Source organism: Colletes latitarsis, chromosome 11 (assembly GCF_051014445.1).
Source record: "Colletes latitarsis isolate SP2378_abdomen chromosome 11, iyColLati1, whole genome shotgun sequence".
NCBI lineage: Eukaryota > Metazoa > Arthropoda > Insecta > Hymenoptera > Colletidae > Colletes > Colletes latitarsis.
The window spans coordinates 20,792,405-20,812,460 of NC_135144.1; the positions used below are offsets into that span (position 1 = coordinate 20,792,405).

At 28.3% G+C, this 20,056-nt stretch overlaps 2 protein-coding genes across 9 annotated transcripts; both read right to left on the reverse strand.

Moving 5' to 3' along the window:
* Positions 1-137: 137 nt before the first annotated feature.
* Positions 138-5,050, reverse strand: Shmt (serine hydroxymethyl transferase). Of its 2 annotated transcripts, none has more exons than XM_076777799.1 (7): positions 3,740-5,050; positions 2,740-2,926; positions 2,023-2,216; positions 1,731-1,942; positions 1,344-1,668; positions 685-1,184; positions 138-592 (listed from the first exon to the last, which is right to left on the reverse strand). In XM_076777799.1, exons 2-7 carry the CDS (start codon positions 2,911-2,913, stop codon positions 426-428), a joined length of 1,572 nt encoding a protein of 523 aa, XP_076633914.1. In that variant the 5' UTR covers positions 2,914-2,926; positions 3,740-5,050; the 3' UTR covers positions 138-425. The 2 variants fall into 2 exon arrangements, with proteins under 2 accessions (XP_076633914.1, XP_076633913.1); XM_076777798.1 differs by having other exon boundaries at positions 2,740-3,047.
* Positions 5,051-5,459: 409 nt separating this feature from the next.
* On the reverse strand, positions 5,460-19,587 carry Usp7 (Ubiquitin-specific protease 7). 7 transcript variants are annotated; one of them, XR_013080688.1, is made up of 19 exons: positions 19,072-19,312; positions 17,978-18,076; positions 16,945-17,220; positions 16,673-16,791; positions 16,270-16,404; positions 15,796-15,990; positions 15,551-15,722; positions 15,280-15,472; positions 15,030-15,183; positions 14,680-14,874; positions 11,758-11,979; positions 11,181-11,475; positions 10,713-10,932; positions 10,472-10,639; positions 9,880-10,384; positions 9,713-9,784; positions 9,552-9,651; positions 9,151-9,440; positions 5,460-9,054 (listed from the first exon to the last, which is right to left on the reverse strand). XR_013080688.1 is itself a non-coding variant. In XM_076777796.1 (18 exons), exons 1-18 carry the CDS (start codon positions 19,160-19,162, stop codon positions 9,316-9,318), a joined length of 3,336 nt encoding a protein of 1,111 aa, XP_076633911.1. In that variant the 5' UTR covers positions 19,163-19,587; the 3' UTR covers positions 5,460-9,315. The 7 variants fall into 7 exon arrangements, 6 of the variants coding, with proteins under 6 accessions (XP_076633911.1, XP_076633910.1, XP_076633909.1 ...); XM_076777796.1 differs by having other exon boundaries at positions 5,460-9,440; positions 19,072-19,587; XM_076777795.1 differs by having other exon boundaries at positions 5,460-9,419; positions 9,552-9,645.
* Between the last annotated feature and the right edge of the window lie 469 nt (positions 19,588-20,056).

The following is a 20,056-nucleotide window of genomic DNA, read 5'->3' on the forward strand; positions in this document are numbered from 1 at the left end:
TCTTTTACTTCATATCCCACTTCAGCCTCTCCACCAATCTCATCGTAAAATTTAAATAGTTGTTTATATAATACAAGTTATATTTTTTTAAAAATTTTAATATTCTGTTAATAGTGATTTATAAAAATAAACTACAATTAGAAGTAAAAATTTGTCACACATATATAGAATACATCTGCATGCAAGTGCAATAAGTGTACAAATTTAAAAATTTTAGTATAAAAAAAATATACTATCTACATATATAAAAAATGCAATATTATAATCCACAATCTAATATTTTTAAAAAATGTTGTTAAATATTGTTTTATATTTAATTTCTTAAAGTACTTACATTTTTTAAGTAATTTATATCTATAAAAATATTATGTACTTATATAAATACATATTTCACACCAAATTTGTATAAGATGTTGAATATATCTTTAATATGTATCATAACCAGGCATAGCAAATTGTTTAGAAAAAGTTTCTACTTCTTCTTTTAAAGCTGCAACTTTTTCTTTAATACGAGCATCTGTATTCAGTACTCTATTATAATCAACGAGTAGAGGGCCAGAAATGTCAGATACTTCTTTGGAAAGTAATAAACCTGAAATACATTTAAAATATTTATTACACTTTCTTAATATTATTTTTACTCTTTTACTTATACCATAATTCATTATTATAATACCAATATACCTCTATGTATAAAGTCAACAACTTTATCAATATCTTCTTCGACTAAACCACGAGTAGTTAATGCTGGTGTACCTAATCTGATACCACTAGGGTTCAATGCACTTTTATCACCCGGTACTGTATTTTTATTACAGGCAATAGAAATACTCTCTAAAATCTTTTCTGCTTTAGCTCCTGTAACACCTGTAGACCGTAAATCTACTAATAACATATGAACATCAGTACCACCAGTACTTATTTTATAGCCATGTTTTTGAAGACTTGAACATAGCCTTTTTGCATTAGCCACTATTTGTTTTTGATATCTAAGGAATTCTTGTGATTTAGCTTGTTTCATTGCTGTAGCAATCCCTGCGATTGCATGATTATGAGGTCCACCCTGTAATCCTGGGAAGACTGCCTGATTGATTTTATTTTCTATGTCATACATAACTTTTTGTCCATTTTTCTTAATGCTTCTGACTCCCTTACGAAAGAAGATAACACCAGCTCGAGGTCCCCTAGTAATTAAAAAATAACGTAATATTTGTATTTTCTATCAAAACTAACTTTTAAATGCACTAAAGAATGAAATACAGTTAAGATAAAAAGATAGTACGTTTTGTTAATGATTTAATTTATATTGATTCTTCATCAATACTATACGTAATAACAATTACCTTAAAGTTTTATGAGTAGTAGTTGATACAACATCACTGTATTCAAATGGACTGGGAATCAATCCAGCAGCAACCAATCCTGATACATGAGCCATATCACTAAATAAGTAAGCATTATTTTCATTTGCTATTTCTCTAAATTGCTTATAATCTAAACATCTGCTGTAGCAAGATACACCTGCTATTATAATTTTAGGCTTGAATAATCTTGCTGTTTCAGCTAATTTATCATAATCAATTAAACCAGTTTCAATATTAACTTTGTATGGCATCGATTCAAAAAATATTGATGTTGCAGAAATTTTTTTATTTGGTGTAAAGAAACCTGCAAAATACATAAAATAATTAATAAAATTATAATATAACAATTCATAATATTTTTATTACCATGAGTAAGATGTCCTCCATCGGGAAGATCCAGTCCCATTATACGTCCATGAGGTTCAATTAAACCTGTATATACAGCAAAATTAGCTGGGCTGCCTGAGTATGGTTGTACATTACAGCCCCATTCTTCTGGATTTAAATTAAATGCTTCTAAAGAACGCTTCTGTGCCAATAATTCAATTTCATCGATGTATTCATTTCCTCCATAATACCTAAATAGGAATAGACACACTATTTTAAAAACTGTATAAATATTTGAAAAATACTAAATAATAAATTACATAAAATGTACCTTTGGCCAGGAAGACCTTCACTATATTTATTATGAAGACAAGAACTCAAACACTGAAGTACACTAAGAGATGTAAAATTTTCACTAGCAATCATCTCAAGACTAAATATTTGTCTCTTTTTTTCTTTTTCCATCAATTCAAAAAGTTCTGGGTCTGTCTCCCAAAGATTTTTTTGAATTAAGCTTACCATTTTCTATACAAAGGATAATATTTTTTAAACTTATATAAAATATTTATTCTATTGAATAAATATGTTTATTTCATCGAATAATAATAAATACATTTACGTATACAATATATTTTTTTATTATTTAAATAATACATTCTTCTGATAGAGATATTACGAAACGATTTATACTTATTATTTTCACAAAGTTCGAATGATTGTAACCGATGACCCCATATATAGTATCATGATACAGAGTTTGTTTACGAAGAACTCAAGAAGTATACATTTTTTATATATCAAGTACATATGTAGAAATGTTAAATCGGGATTTGTTTTTATTATTCATTTAAATTTGCACTTTGATTAATAAATTATAATATTTAAATGAAAAAAAATAGTATGTTTTAAAAAAATTGATGTAATACAATACTATTGAGGTCGTTCACTAGATTGAAAAATATAATAAAAAAATATTCGTATAAAAATTGTGATTTATACAAACATAATTTACTAATTAAAATTTCACTTAAGTTATAAAGTCACTTACAAGTTCGCGTGTGCAACAGGTGGCCATAAAGCGTACGTTACGATTTGAAATTCGAAACACTTCTGATATTCGTCCTTGAACAACATGATCTTTTATACGCTGTGTTCGAGTGATTAACAGGTTTTCAACTAACTGAAAACCGCGCTGATTTAAATTCGACCAATTCCGAATCATTGAAAAGCGTTTCCTAATTCATGTGCATGTAGATACTTATTAAATGCGCAATGCAATATTACATATTATAACACACTATCTAAAAATCCAGTCTTATCACATGTTCAACGATACATTCAATCATGCTACCTAACCTAACAATTTTCGAGAAGGAAAATTTTAAATCATCGGCGCTACAAAGCACGAATATGTGATACATGTAACTTTCGAGTTTAATTTGAAACATATTCCAATAGTAAATCAAATTGAATTAATTTGTAATATTTAAATTTATCTAATAATCCTTTCTATATGTAACATTGAAAAATATTTGCGTACCCAATAAAGAATATGTCAGAGGATTAATATGAAACGAACAAAAAATATATATGATTGAGTTCGTTATATGTTTTAAACGCATATATTATTACTCGTAATTAGTGTAACAGATTTATAAGTAAATGTGTAACTAACGAATCAAACTTTATACATTACACTATCAAATATTATTTAATTTAAAGTTATGCTTAAATGTAAAGTAACTTTAAACTAAACTAACATCATTTTCAATAAAGATAAAAACTGAAATTATAACTAAAATGTTGTAGCATTTCGGTTAATGCCATTTTTAATGTAAATTGTTACGATAAACAAATGAAGTTTCTTACTAACAAAATTTCCTATTACGATATTTTTTTAAAAGAAACTACTACATAATTCGACAACTTATCAATATAAACGTTTATAGAGTTATTAAAAATATTAATGTTTTTATTTAAATTTATGAAGAACGATATTTATTAGTGCCTTACGCCTTCAGTGTATAATTTAGTATGCACTACAATACCTTTACTAATAGTGAACAACAGTAACAGATTTTACGCCTTGATTGTAACAGCACTACTTTGAAAGTAGTTCACGATCAATATGTACAACTTTCTTCGGTTACGTACAAATTGTTATGTCTATCGTTTTTCAAACCAACTAAACCAGTCGACATTTTTATCGCGACCTTTCGAAACTCTGGGAGGGTTTCTCCTTTATTGCTCTCCAATGAAAGACTATTATGAGTTAATAGTATTGAATATGCATATCAAAACAATTATTTAAAAAATTCTAAGACCAAGTACATATAATTGCGTTAAAATATAAGGATAGTTCGATAAATAAAAAAATGAATGTTCCAATATTCTTGAAATATTTATTTGAAGAAACCACATTTCCCTTATTCTTTAATACGATCTTGCTTGTTGATCGCACATTTTATCCCATCTTATATAACTTTTATTTCTGTGATAACAAAATCTTGAAATTGGTCTTGCATTCACGTACATCGTTTTCTTAAACAGCTTTTTGTACTGTATCATAGACCCCAAAACGTCGAAACAATTTGAAATGTAACTTTTTATGAACGAAATGTTACTTAATCAATTTTTAGTTATAATCTGAAAGGCTATTATATAAAAAATTGATGTATTACTAACAGAGTCTTTTGTTACAAATTCATTAGAGGAAAATTTAAAATCTGTTGAACATAATGTACGTCTTGGTATTTTACAATTGATATAACACACGGAAAAATTCGGAGACTAAACTTGGATTGCATTTCTTCGTTTAATAATTCCGACGGGACATAACTCGTTCTTTTCTTTTCCTTAAAATCCAACCTACTCTTTATCATAGGAATGACCAAGCTTGTAGAAAGATAAAGCCAAAGTACATCAACAGTTAGGCATTACAATTAAAAAAAATGTACGTATTTTAACTACTTTATTAAAATTTTTACTTAGGTTATTTATTTATTAAATGACACTTAAATTCTATACTTTAAAATAACTTCGATAGCGTCACAACAACTAACAAGTTATCTGTGAATAATTAAATTATTAAAGTACGCAAAATAATATTTTCACACATTTTTCAAATGTCTGTCTTCCATTACATGTTAATCACATTTGGTTTATATAGTTCTTGATACGAATACGATATTTAGCAATACGTATTAAAAGATAACAGTACGGCATGGGGTCAAAACAAAATGTAAAAAGCAACTTGACAAACATATTTCCTTTACTCGGCAATAATAACTTGTTAACAAATAACTGACATTTAATATAATTACTTTTTATTATTATTATTATTATTATTTCCTTAATTATTTTTTAAATTAATATTTTTCAGCATGACAGTTTAAAAATATTAAGAAGATCGTAAAATTATAATTATGAAACTGTATATTTTTAGTTTTAAATTAAAAGTAAAATGCTGAATCTAAGATTCTATTTTTTACTCGTAATCAAATTTTAATATCAATATATGAAGATTTCTATAAGATAATTACAGTTGTAAATAATATTTAAACAAAATTTGTTCTCCATACGCAATTTATTCCTTTGAAATCAAAATTATTTTTTTTTTTTAGTAACTTTCTTGTTTAACAAATAGTTAATTTATAAGCGACTACAAGACCACGATAGAGAAAATTTGAATTGAAGCGAGGAAAGAAAGAAACAGAAAAAATACGCAGACAAGCTAATTGAAATTTTTCAACTCAAACTTCAATCGAGGCAATTTTTAGTGAATTTATTTAAAAAATTACATGATAGCATAGCAAGAAATTCGCAGTCATCGCGACTACAAGTGTATCTTACAAAATATTGATTCTTTTTCAAATAATTACCATCTCTATGAAAATGTTTTCCAACAGAAGTTATTGTGAATATTGTTTAAATGTAAAAACATAGTAGTTGATGTCTGTGATATTATTGTAGTTTCATTTTACTGCAGGTGATCTAAAACTTTCAGAGCACTATATAATAATATATCATACATCATATAATAAATGATGTTTAATATACTGCTACGTAATTAAACATTATAAATGGTTGGTATTAAGTTTTTCAAAATCAAGTTATATTACACAATTGATGAAAAACGAATTTGTAAAAAATATCTACACATTTTAAAGTAATCACGATTTTCATATTTCATTATATTTAACGAGCGTTTTATGAATGACAAAGTATTATTAAACATTGCACATAAAAAAAGTTTTTGATAAACAAAATACGATTAGACTGCTCGATAACAACGAATTTGAACAAAATAAATAACAAATAATTTCGACGATCACTTTATAAGGAAATATTAAATGTTATGTTATCAACATATTTACAATTTTAGTATTATTTAAGAAGAAAACCGATTTAATTACGTTTAATATTTATATACAAAACTTTTACTTAGGAATAAGGTCTTGCATAAGATTCTTATTCAAATGTTGCAGGTATAAAATATTAAGTTTTTGTAATATTTTAATATGATCGATTAATGAAGTTTATAAAATATCACTGCCATAACTTGATACCTTCATATTTCACCTTTAAAAATTTATTCTATTAATTATTCTAGTATCTATTTGATTTTTTAAGAACGCAATATTAAAATATACATATTAATGAAAATTCAAATACATAAAATAAAATTGTTCGCGCCAAGCAAAACATCAGTCAAAATCATAAAATATTAGTTCTTTTCTTTTTATTATCAATTATTTCTTTGATGCATATCTGCATTGCAGTTTGCTTTTATTTGCTTAGAAAAAAACTACTAAAAACTTATAGTTCAAATTTACAATCGCAATTGAGCAGCTGCTACAAAGTTAGCTGTACAAAACACAGAAACGCGCTAGAACTAATTACAAGCATTATGTATCAGAAGTGCGTCCCTTTTCGGATCATTTATTACATATGAGTCTGATACTTTCATTTTGCAGTATAGTACAATAACTTAAACGACTCTTCCAATAAACTTTTTATGTTTTCGTGCAAAAAATACACAGTTACTATTAATATCGTCATAAGTATCCATAATAGCTTCAACTTCAAGATCATAATAATCATTATTGGTATTCATCAAGGAACGTAGTAACGAAATATATGTATACAATTTATATATGTATATGTATATATGAACTACAAAATGTAATCCATATTTTCAGAGTTCCCAAGTTAACATGTATGATAGTTTGATTTCCTTCAATTAAAGGCTGTCATTTTCATATGTAAATTAACGAAAACATTTTCTGTCTATGGTGTTTTGTTTCTACATTTTAATAAAAATGTAGTCAGGAACATCCGCAATTATTTCAATATCGTTAAAAAAATTTTTAATTTCAATATTTAAAAAATACCTTAGTACTTTGAGTGTCTTAAACTCTGTAAATTTCCATTAATTCTATTTTTTACATAAATATCTTCACAAAGAAAATATTATCCATGATACTGTAGAATATATTAAAATTAATTTTGAAAACAGAAGTAACTAGTGATAAGTTGGGTGTACAATGACATAATGTTTGAAATACGCATATCATTTAAATCATGATTGTAAGTAGCCAAACTACCTGTACAATCACATTTGGATTTTTACAAACTATTGTAACACATCTTCACAACTAGTATGTCCAGCTTTCATATATATTACTGCACGTCGCATAGGTTTCGTATGTATTGTTCGTTTATAGTAATATTCGCCAATCTTGGAATGCGCTCAAGAAATGTAACATCATGAAACACGATAATTGTTTCTCATTATAATAACTAGATTTGACATGCTTCTTTAAATTATATACTTAATATTGATATAAATTATAATTTCAATCGAGTTGCAGCAATTTATTACCCTAACAAACTAACAGCTAATTTAATTGAATTAAATTTGTTAACTTGATATACTTTAAGTTTTCCTTTAAACTTTAGAACCTTCGCTCCATTTAATAATTGTAACAAACTAGTCTCTCAGAAAAACAAACAAACTTTATTTATTAAATAAATTGAATAAATTGCTTCATCTTCTTTAAATATTTAATAACACTCTTAGGTATTTCAGAGCAACGAAGTTTAAACACGTCTTGAAGAAAGACTTTAATCACAGTTAAGGCAGGAGAAACACTGAATAAAGTACGATTCATAAATAATAGGAGATCTCGTATAATATTGTGGCAAGTCTTCATGCGAAAAATATTAGGAAATAGATTTGAAACATGTAATGAATTACAAAAAAAAAAAAAAAAAAAAAAAAAGAATAAAAAAAAAGAACTGTAAAATATTAATCAATAAAAAGACAAACTTAAAATAACGATAAACATGAAATTGTGAAATGATTTTCCTTTTTAAATAATAGTTTACCTCTCTGTATTTTTAATATAGTTACTTACATTCAATGCGCGATGAGTTAAACATTTACTATGCTCGACGCGTTCTTTTCTTTTTAAATTAAAATTCTGCCTCATTAATATGTTAGTCTACTGTTACATATTTGCAAAATTTTATAGTCTCGGTAAAATATATAGGAATAGGCGTATAAAACACACACAGAAAAGAATATATTCAAACGCAAAAAATTCCAGGGTGTTTGGAAGGCAATTCAGAAATTTTACTAATAAATCACCCTAATTGGTGTTTTATAGTAAGTTTTGATATAACAATGGACAACAATTCTTTGCTTAGATTGTTTTTAAATTAAGGATCGACAACGATATTTTAATGTACAAACAAAAATGCATATTATAAGAAATGAGGTTATGAACAAAATGTTAACATTTATTTTTTCGTAAAAAATACCTCAGTGTGCAGCATGTAAGATTACAGGTTAACTGTAAGTCTGCGTTTCAAACATCCTGAATATAATATAAAACAGGTATATGTAGACAATTCTTCTCTGATAGTGAGCGTTAAGTATTACATCATGTAGAACAATATATAGGCATCACTTTGGATCTTATTAAATCAACACAAAGATTTTACGTGGCAGGATCAAATAACCAAAATTTCGAAAAAAATGAGCCTTTCTATAAAATGAATATTATGCTACATTTATAAATACCTCTTTGTTTCCTCACTTGAGCTATCTTCATTCTGCAGTTGCAATCCATAATTACATTCGTAATGAAATACGTATTTAAAGAAATTCTTGTTCTTGATAGAATTGAATGCATTCAAAACACTGTCTTCGAAAATACTTTTTAAACGATTGCCATAATGCGGCAAAATAGTTATAAATACAAAAATTGATTTCACAGATAGAAGTTTCTAATCCGTTGTTGATGCACAGTGAAATCGACGTACGTAGTACCATCGATCCAGCCACTACGTAAAATCCCTGTCGATTCGAAAGGGAGAAGTTCCATGATGCACAAAGTATCATTACATGTTCATTACACTCTCTTAATCCATCGTATACAAAGCATAGATTTACCTTTCGTTAACATGTCATAATATTAAAACCGCGCACAACCTGGCTGAAGAACCGAAAACATAAACGCATTTTTCCATTTTGTGTCAGACGTCGCTTTCTTACTATAAAGTTGTATAAATTATATGAGTGGCTGCCTAATTTTATTCCTCTTCATATGATGAAAATTTAATTGTAAATTTTAATGGCCTTTTCGAGGTAGTTGATGCGAGAACGCTTTGGCGCTTTGTTGACGTGTTCCAAACCAAGCCAAGGCCTCTGTGGCGATGTGCCTGCTTTTAAAAGTGGATAAACTACAAAATTTATTCTTCATCAGCGACAATTTAAAATTTATACTAATAAGAATATGTACTACATCTTCTACTGTCTTTTACTAACGAAATGTTGTTTTTAAATACACTTACTCTGGTTTGGATGAGTCTGGAAGTCAGCAAGATCAACAATGTATCCTGGCGAATCCATAATAAAGTGAGGTTTACCCATTGTCACCACCGCGAACTTAAACTTCAAAGTTTTTTTATGAATTCTCATAAAATATCAAATAAAATTAGATTAAGATGCCTACCTTTTCGAATTCTTTTTCTTGTACTCCTAATTTCTTCAATAATCTTTCCTTCATTTTTGGAAAAGGTTCACCCTGTAAACACATAATTGATAAAAATATTTATAACTACGAAACTGAAGTATTTATTTATTTTTTTTCAATTTCATCATATGTTCAATTATACTTACATGCTTAATTTTAAAGAAAAAGGGAATACCAAATGTTGAGAAAACATCCTTGTGAAAGTGTGCAACGGGAATCAACATTTCATCTTCTGCTAAATTTAATTCATCGTTTGGAACTTCTTCTATCCTGTATAATTTTGTGCCTGATGTATTTAAGTTATCTAGGGGTACTTCGTCTTTTGGACCAGGCGAAAGTTTACTACAATTGATCTCTAGTATCCTCAACTTTCCAGATCCATTTTCTGACAATTCCACTTGTTTCTTAGCTTCTTCAAGCAAAGTAGCCACAGTTCCATTTTTATTAGGATAAAGAATGATTTCCTTCTCTTCTTTAAGAGATGGACCAACCCATATACATTTAAATTGCTTTTTGTTTTCAAGCTCATTTACTCTAATACTGAGCTGCTGATAGTACAATTTCTTCGCTTTTGGTTTACCAAAAGAAACCAAATCTTTAAGCGAACCTTCGAATGTACATTTTAATGGATGTCCAGGTGAATCTTTGTAACTACAAATAAAATAATATTTATAACCATAATAAAATAAACATTATGCATATTATATATTGATACGTATGCAGATTACAAGTTCTTACTTTTGACTCTTAAAGAACTGCAGAAGATATGGATCTGTGCCAACCCTTTGTGCCACAGCTTTTGCTATTTGATCGTATGTCATTCTCAATGAAAGATCCATTGTAAAGCCTGGATCATTAGGAATTGTTTTATCAAAAAATGTTACCTCTACTCTATGAAATAAGTCCCTGAAATACGAGAAAACTTTTCATATTATTCTTTATAATAAAATAAATGTTTGTAAATATTTCTATAACTTACTTGAAATATTCTTTACATGTTGGAAGTTCATAGACTTGATTATCTCCTTCTTTCTGAAAAACGATGATATCTCCATCCATCAATTCTTCCAGGACTTTTTCTAATGGCTCTGATAAGTTATCTATCTTTTCTACCAAGTTCGGTTTGATTTCCTCATAAAGTACTAATTCTGTATCCGGCGGGAATCCAGCTCTTTCATTTAAAATTGGTACAAGTTCCTCTGCACAAAACCGTCATAACAATTATTTTTCACTGTTGTAAAATGAAAAGTTTATATTAACAATTAATAACCACGTTCTATACCAAGAAATACTTCCAGAGGATCTATAAGTAGTATTACAGAAAACATCAATTATAAAGTATGCAAGTATCAATAACATTTTACACAATGCTACACAATAAAGAATTCAATTAAGATAAATTGACCTAATTTCTTTCATCTTCCTAGTTATTTTAAATGGAACTTACGGACTTTAGCTGTGACAGGCATATAAAGGTGACCACAATAATGAATTTTCTTGATATTAGGATCATACAATTTAAAAAATAATAAAACATCGGTATCCTTATCGAAAGGTGGTAATGCTCTTAAATCTGAATCTGGAGGAACAAGTTCAACAAACACATTCCAAACATTTGGATTCTCTGAGCATTGATAAATGGATCTCTGCAGATCAATTTCTAATTCAAGTGGCATCGGTCTACAGGTCTGGTTCGAACGTACGTTCAATGGCCATAAACGAATTTTCTCTACTGGATATTTCTGTAGAAAAAATTCCACTACATTAGACATTTAAATGAAACAATTTTATTATTTGAAATAGAACACTTGATTCATTCATAAATATTGTGTTTTCAATCACCTACCGTGCTTGTAGATGATCACATTATAGTATATAACCAAACTAGTAGCACATATTATAAAGCCACACCAATATTTCAACATTATATAATTTGAAATATATGGATGTATCGGTATTAACATAACATTTCAATATAGTAACATGTGTAATAGCATGAGAAATTTGTCAACAGTTACACTTACCAAGCTATCACCCAGCAATTCGAGAAACTCGTGCAAGGTACACTGCTTACGTACGCGAAATACACGATACAAAGCATGCTCTGGATCATACAAGTCATTTCCTTGGTGACCGTCAAAGTTATCCTCAAGAAGGACGTTGACGGTTATATACAAGTATGCTTCTGTTCTTTCCTTTCTTCTTATTTGTTCCAGCCTCTTCTCCTCTTGCAGCCTCTCCACCAGCTAGACCAACAAAATTAAAATTATCCATATGTATACTAAATTCATCTCATTCGTAATTTTTTTCCTCATCTGTCTTCTAAAATTTAAACTTTTAGAAAAGCAGTGTGCTGGTATCATGCTTTTGATATTCGAGAACAGATAGTATTCGAAACATCAAAAGAATGACTTTTGTTTCTCATTTACGTAATTTTAATTTTGTTCATCTGCCGCAATACAGACTACTAAGTCAAACAATTACACAATGAAAATTATTCAGCCGTGAATGATGATTTCATGCACCGTACTTTAGATTTATTGTAGATAAATTTTGCGGAAATTTATATACTCCATTAGCAAACAAAATTACTTTTATACACAGGGATGATATTTTGATAAACGATTTTTGTTAAACAATAATTACAAATTCCATAAAACCTTTACATTATAATTGGATATCATAAATTACATTTGAATTTAAATGATAAATCAATTCTAAGTTTTAATTAAAATATACCACAAAACTTTTTTCTTGAATATTCATCAAATAGGAATTACAACATTCTAGCAATCAATATTATTTCTAAATTCAAAAGTATCATACCTGCATGTAACAAGTACTTTTTTAAGTACATGACCATCATTTATGCTAAATAATAATAAAAATGTAATATATAACCATAGTAGTGTGGAGATGCCTTACACTTTGAACTGTTGTTATATAGATATGTTTTAAACAAAAATACAGCTGCAAATGTTCAATAAATCAAAATTAAAAGTGGTTACGAATTAACTAATGTAAATTCTATTCTTTGAAAGTTTCTAGTACTCAACAGTTTATTCCATACTTTTTCATTTCTTTTATGTCTAAAATATTAGTATAGTATTTATAGGTACTTTATAGCTATTATGAAATATTCACTCTGTCGATGATGCATTGAGTTTTTTCTATTTATTAATATGTAACAAATAAATAGGTAGCATCTGTTGATGGTCATACTGACTATTAACATTGACAAAATTTAATGATTAACGACTTGATTGATTGATTCAGACCTTTTTATCAGGTTTAACATCCTAGCTTTGTTACCCACGTTAAGTCAAAGTATTAATTCACGAAAATTAGGGATTTGATAATATAAATCACATTTCACCTCACTTACTGAACGATCTTCATTAAATAACAAACACACTGTAGAAGACGTATTAAGGAAGAAGCCGACATTATTAATAAATCCTACTTATTGTTCATTTTTTTTCTTTTTTCCCTCAACGTTATTTATTCATGAGTTAAGACTCACTGCTTCAAATCAGATTTTTAATAATTATCTCACTATGTTAACTAATAAGTCTTTCCTGCCCTTATTCTTCATATAGTTATTCACACATTTCCAACCTATTTGCGATATGTCTGTGCATTCTTCACCCAAAGCTTTAAAATACTACAATACAATTATTCGTTTTAGATATAATATTGTACAATATTTATTACAATAAACATTTCAAAACGATTCTAAGGCTCATTATGATAGTAGCCTAATAATCAGATCCTATGTCAACCCGATTGTAGTTTTTTTTTTTGTAGTACCTGAAGTGCAACGCGTACATTAGTTATAGCTGTATAACTTTCAGTCAATTAATATATGTATATATATGTATATATATATATATATATATATATATATATATATACACACACATTATATTTATATTGAGATATACAAATATATGATCAATATAAATATATAAATATATATTGAGATATATAAATATATGATCAATATAAATATATAGATACCAATATAAAATTTTTGAGTAACAAAAAAATAAGTTAAAAAAATCAACAAAAATTTCATTCTTACACGACTCAATCGTCCATACAAAAAATCCTCTGTCAAAAAATCGAAAATATCTTTACTGGAATAAACAAATCTCTATATAACACGAATTATTAAAAATTTCACTGATAATATATATTTTAAATAACGGTGATGCAAAATTTTACATTAAATATTTTATATTAATATGATATAAATGATACATCTATCTTTCATTGCGTGTATTGAATTTCAGCAAAGTAATGCGCGCGTAACACTTTAAAAATGATCAAATGTGAAGTATTACATACAACATGTCGTACCTGAAAATGGACATAATGTATTTAGTATCAACATTTGGTGATATAACAGCCTGTAGCTGATAACACTATAAATTTCTGTTCATAAAAAATATTAAGAGAAATTTTATAACAAATATTTGGAAATATATGTGTATGTATATATAGATGCTAAAAAAAATATTAATTTATTAAATTTAATTTGTAGATCTTATTTTCTGATTAATTCACATGTCCAAAATATTGAATCTATTCAAATACGTTCCTACCTTGTTAAACTCATTTCATCCTTGCATTTAACTTGATATAATATGTTATGAATTTGATGACCTCATATGCTATGAGTTAATTAGCTTAAAACGTATTTAAGAAATGGGAAGAGTTTTATCGAAGAACAATGCAAACGATTTACAACTCTTTCCAGCTCTTTGCACGATAATTATTACTTAAAAATCATGAATATAGAGATTTGGATTTCGAGAATTTTGCGTGCACGGACGAAGAGTCGTAGTCTCTGTGTGTGAGTCTTTAATCGAGTCAGTCGTGTCTTTGTCACGTTCAAGGTCGCTCAACTCCTGGGAAAGTTCTCTTTGAAGGACGTTTCTGACCTCTTGAGGTATATCCTCTTCCTTTACTTCTTGCAAGACGTTTTCCAACTCAGAATTCCTTATGTACACCAACATATAGGCGTTCGTACAGTGTTTCACAGCCATAGATATGTCCTCATCTTGACCACCGTAATTATGTTCAATGGCTTCCTGCTTTGTACACTTCGAGACGACATCATCGTCGAATTTACACCACTGTTTTGAAATTAAGTATGCGATCAATGACATATATATGCATCAACCATTTATATTTTACAAAATTTAATATTTAAAACTATATATAAATCTTCAAAATCAAAACATTTAAATAATAGATATATATATAAAATATTAATGCAAGTTGCACATACTTTTCCATCACCCGCTGGATTGATAAATACAACATAATGTCCACCATGATTATCTCCACTGTGAACTAAGACTGCATGCAATGTATAATCTGCACTTGTTGCTTCTTTATTTTGTAAATATTTGCCAAGACTTATTTTATCATAGAATTCAAACCTTTATTGAACATAAGATACATTTTTTTAAAGACGAAATATAAATAAATAAATTCAGTACAATAATTAAATACTACTTCGATGTTATGTTGCTTACCTGTCATTAAATTTGACAGAACAATCTGTAACTGGATCATATTGAAATCGCATTAAATGCAAATGTAAAACTGGTGGAAATGATGAAAAGATAACACCTTTTTCTGCTTCCTGTAATCCATGTTCTCCCGCATCATACTTATTATCACCATCCAAACTTTCAGTGCTTACATAGTCATTAAAAGATTCATAAACTAAAAAAATGATAATTTTTATGTGGTACGGAGTTATGAAATGTTTACATGAACTCGCTGGTGATTACGAATACTTACTATTTTTCTTGCCCTTTATATTTAACTGTATATCATAGAAAGTTTCAACTCTGGTTGATTTGTAATCAATATTTTTACATTTAATAAATGACACCATTTTGCCCTCAAATAATTTCGGTACTGTACCCTCTACACATGTTCCTTTCATTTTACTTTCCAACTTATCTAAAAGCTAAAGCAGTTATTAGTAAAAAATATAAATTCAATCAAAATATTATTAACAATATATTATATTACTTCCATACCACTCGTAAAAATTCTTGTACATCATGCTGCATGAAAGAATCCAATGTTTCCCAACCAAAACTTTTGGTTAGTTTTTTTGTACCTACTGGCTTATCAGAAAATTGTAATTCATGAAAGACCCTTTGTAAAGCCAAAGCAACGCTCTTACTAGAATCATCGCTTTCTGTTGGCATTTTGTAGACTGCTTTGCGTAACTAAAAACAAAAATAAAGATATTTAAAAAATTGTATTGTAATCACAAACAAAGAATCCAGATACCACATAGTGTAAATTCATTATCAATTTTACGATTTTTTTACATTTTATAATCTATATGGTTTCTACCAAATTATCATTCGTATCATATCTGTATTATGTTTTGTTTTTAATAAATAGAACAATATATGTAATTTTCTAACTGAATCAAACAAACTCTTTAATTCCTTAATTTATCAATACAACTCATTTTTGAACTCCAAATATATTCAACTTACCTGATTGGTAAAATACAAAGTTTGAAGCAAAGAATTCATGTAACATGTAGCACCTTGATTTTTTAAACCTACAAATCCCGTATGTTTTTTACTATCCCAACTGACACCATGTGGAGCGTCAGCCATCACATGAACCTATTTCAAAAAATACTCATAAGTATATAAATATTTACTAAAAATATTTATAAGTGAAAAATTAATGTTTCAATTTCGGACGATTTTCTTAATAAACTATACAAAAACGGGGAAATCAGCTAAAATTACATTACATATTGAATGAATCGAGTTCAATGTACAAATCAACAGTTAATGTAGAATATTTAATTAATGCAAAAATTTTAAATATTTTCATGAAATAAAAATAAAACACATTTTTTTCTATACAATATTACAGATCACCTACCTCAAGTGTAATAGAATCATCTTTAATAAAACCTTTATCAGGATCCAGGACATCCTGCAATGTCATAAAATGACTAAATCCCCAATCATTCTCTTTACTATAGAATAGGTGTTGAATCTCTAAAATAAGAATGTATATACTTCAGTACATATAAAGATACATAATCATATTATCAAAGTGTTATAACATGAAAGAAATTAAATTAAAGTTTAAATGAAAAATGTGACACTGTTTAATTTAAGTAAACTATTGATATATTACAGTATACTAACTTCTGTTAAATGGTTCCTGTCCTTCCTTACAAGAAAGTAATCGAAGATCTGCAACAGCATAACAACTCCACGATGCTGATTCACTTTCCCCATTACATTGAAGAAAAAAACCAAGCGATCTTTGAAGTGGTCTTTCTTGTGCTTGACTTGACCTTGGCATTATCATTATTTTCCATGGCAAATTACGAACGTAACATGGCGGCGACAATTGTGAATCTTTCATTTTAGAAACATTTTCTACTGTGTAGCGAAATGTTGCATCCGATCTTGCTTCGTCTATTTATAAATGAAAGTACCATTAACATATTATTCATAAACTGCAATAACATGACTTGAAAATCATTAGCTTACAAAAACAAGTTTGTATAATAAGATATTGAATTGAGACAATAATATTATAGTATCATCATTCCATACCATAAATTCAACAAGAACATCTCTTTTTATACCAACAATGAAAAATCTAACATTTCAAATAATATAACTATTGCAGCAAACAAACAATATAATAATATTATATATAAAATCTTCTCTTTAAAAACTATTTTAATTACTAATTAGCATACACTATACATAATAATATACTAAACCCATAAGGCATGTAGTATAAAACTTTAAAAATATGTTATTACAATAAATGTTTTAAGTATTGTACTTCTAATGTATTAGTCATATACCTACATGTAATATGAAAAATACAAATAAAAAGTAGCACAATGAAAATGTGTCTCTAGTTTGAATTCCAATATATTGACATGGATTTAAATTGGTTTAATTAAATAATGAAATGCTCTTAATTTTTATAATTATTATAATTCCTGACATTCATAACAGTTAATATGCCATCTATTATTTAAAATTTTGAGATAGTAGAGTTAAATAAAATTTAAAGAGACAATATACATGTTGGCCAGCAGCAAAATTTAGAATTTTATATTTTTATGTACATGTTTTATACAATGTTTACACTGAACAAATAAACCTTATAGAGTTATAATTTTAATAAAGTGACATAATGGCATTTTTGTCTTACCTTCTTGCATTTCTTGGTCTTGGACTATACAACCTAATTCCGATTCTCCATTCATAGGACTAGTATCATTGCCATCTCCTCCACCATCATTTGGTGTTTCTACAAAGTTAAAATATTTGTTAATATATGTTTCTTCTTAATAACATGTGTAAAAAAAATTATTTCTTTAATACAAAAATCATTTAAGTTTTGTAAATGTTTTGAGGAAATAAAATGATATAAATTTTATATACATTTTTCCATTGAACAAATAAAATATTAATGTAAGTATACTTAAGATTTGCTGTAGTATAATTCTTGTTTACTATCAAAGAAATATTCTAACTTTAATCTAAGGTTAAATACTTATAATGCTTGTAATTACCTACAGTGAGTATAAAATGCACAATTTGTTGAATATTTAATAATAATCTTGGAAAAAAAAGAATTTATAAAAGTATCCATATAGTAATTTATATAAATGTTGTCAAATTGTAATCATTTTGACATGATTAAAAGACAAATGAATATTTTCATCAAATGAAGAACTATACATAACCCTATGTATATAAATTGTTATTAACTTTTTAAATTTCCACACAAAATTCAATAAAAGCTCAGATATCAATACATTTTAATAAAAGTTTTGTTTAAATTTTTAAAATAATGTTTAAATTTTCTTAGTCATATTAGTGTAATATATTGATTTTTGCTTTATTCTGTGTACATAGATGTCTAATATATGCATAATTTATTACAACAAAGGTTGCAATAAACATCATTGCACATAATTGCATTTTTATACACACTTTCTACAAATATTCTCACACAATATGTACAATTAAAATCATATAATAAAAATGAGTAAAAATATATATTACCACAATAGGAAATTACATTTAATTAAACATCAAACAGACAAAACAAAACAATAAACTAGAGTTTTGAGAAGAATACTATTCTATGCAAACAAAGATTTATTACAAAACAATCATATATTGTCATAAAGATATAAATAATTTCTATAACCTTCAAAGTAGAAATAAAAACAAATTAAACTAATATAAAAATAAAAATAAAACCAAATCAAATCAAACAGTGAAGGTGAAACGTACCTTCTTGCGTGTCCATTTCTTCGATTTCATTGAACTGAACGGGTGCCAGATCGAGCTGTTTAAGGTTTTTCTGGTCGTTAACGTGGTTCATCGCAATGCCGATATTGATGGTCGTCTTGATTGCGCCGGGTACCTCGGAGGCGGCTTCCGCCGTCGAGGTTACTTCCGATGGTAATTTAATTGATATATCCACAAACGAATTTCGAGCAGAAATATGTTGTTGTTCGATGTACTGACTACTTTCGTCGAGGACGGAAGACTTTTGCTGAAGCAAATTCTGTTGCGTCTGCTCGATTTCAATCGCAACCAGGTTCGCGTCACTACCACCACGACTTAACAGCGACGTTGGTTTACCACACGATAACGACGATTGATATTTGCTTGCGATGCGCCCAATTTCAGCAACTACCAAGTGCCCCCGTTTTTTCGGGGGACGCCCACAGCATATATTCCACCCTTGTGCGATATTTTCGTAATTCTTTCGTTGTTCTTTCTCTTGTCGCAACGGTTGTATCTTTTCTTACTCTCGTGGCACTGTCCTGCTTGCACCTCTCAATTTGTGCTCCCTCGCTCTTTCTCGCCCGATCCGAGAAACGGATTCCGCACCGCGGGACCGGCGCGCTACTAATCGGGAAACCTACGTACTTCTTGCGAACCTCGACTCCGTTACGTCTTACTCTTAATATTTGTTCCAATCTTTGCCAACAGGCCCCCGTGCAGACGAGTTTTTCTGCCAGTTCTTCCAGGTTTCTAACGTGATCACAGATGCACTCAGCTGACGTTTTCGCGGACGAAGACAGAACGATCTGCTTGGATGACCGTCTCTCTGATCTCTTACGCGAAAATAAACAAAATGGCGACAAACCGCACTACTCTGCTGCCTGCTTAACTGTCTGAACTGTCCTGCATACAATTCTTACAGACCATGAAATTGTTGTAACACTTCAGATGGCATAGTCGGTAAATTGTTTTGTTGCATAGACGC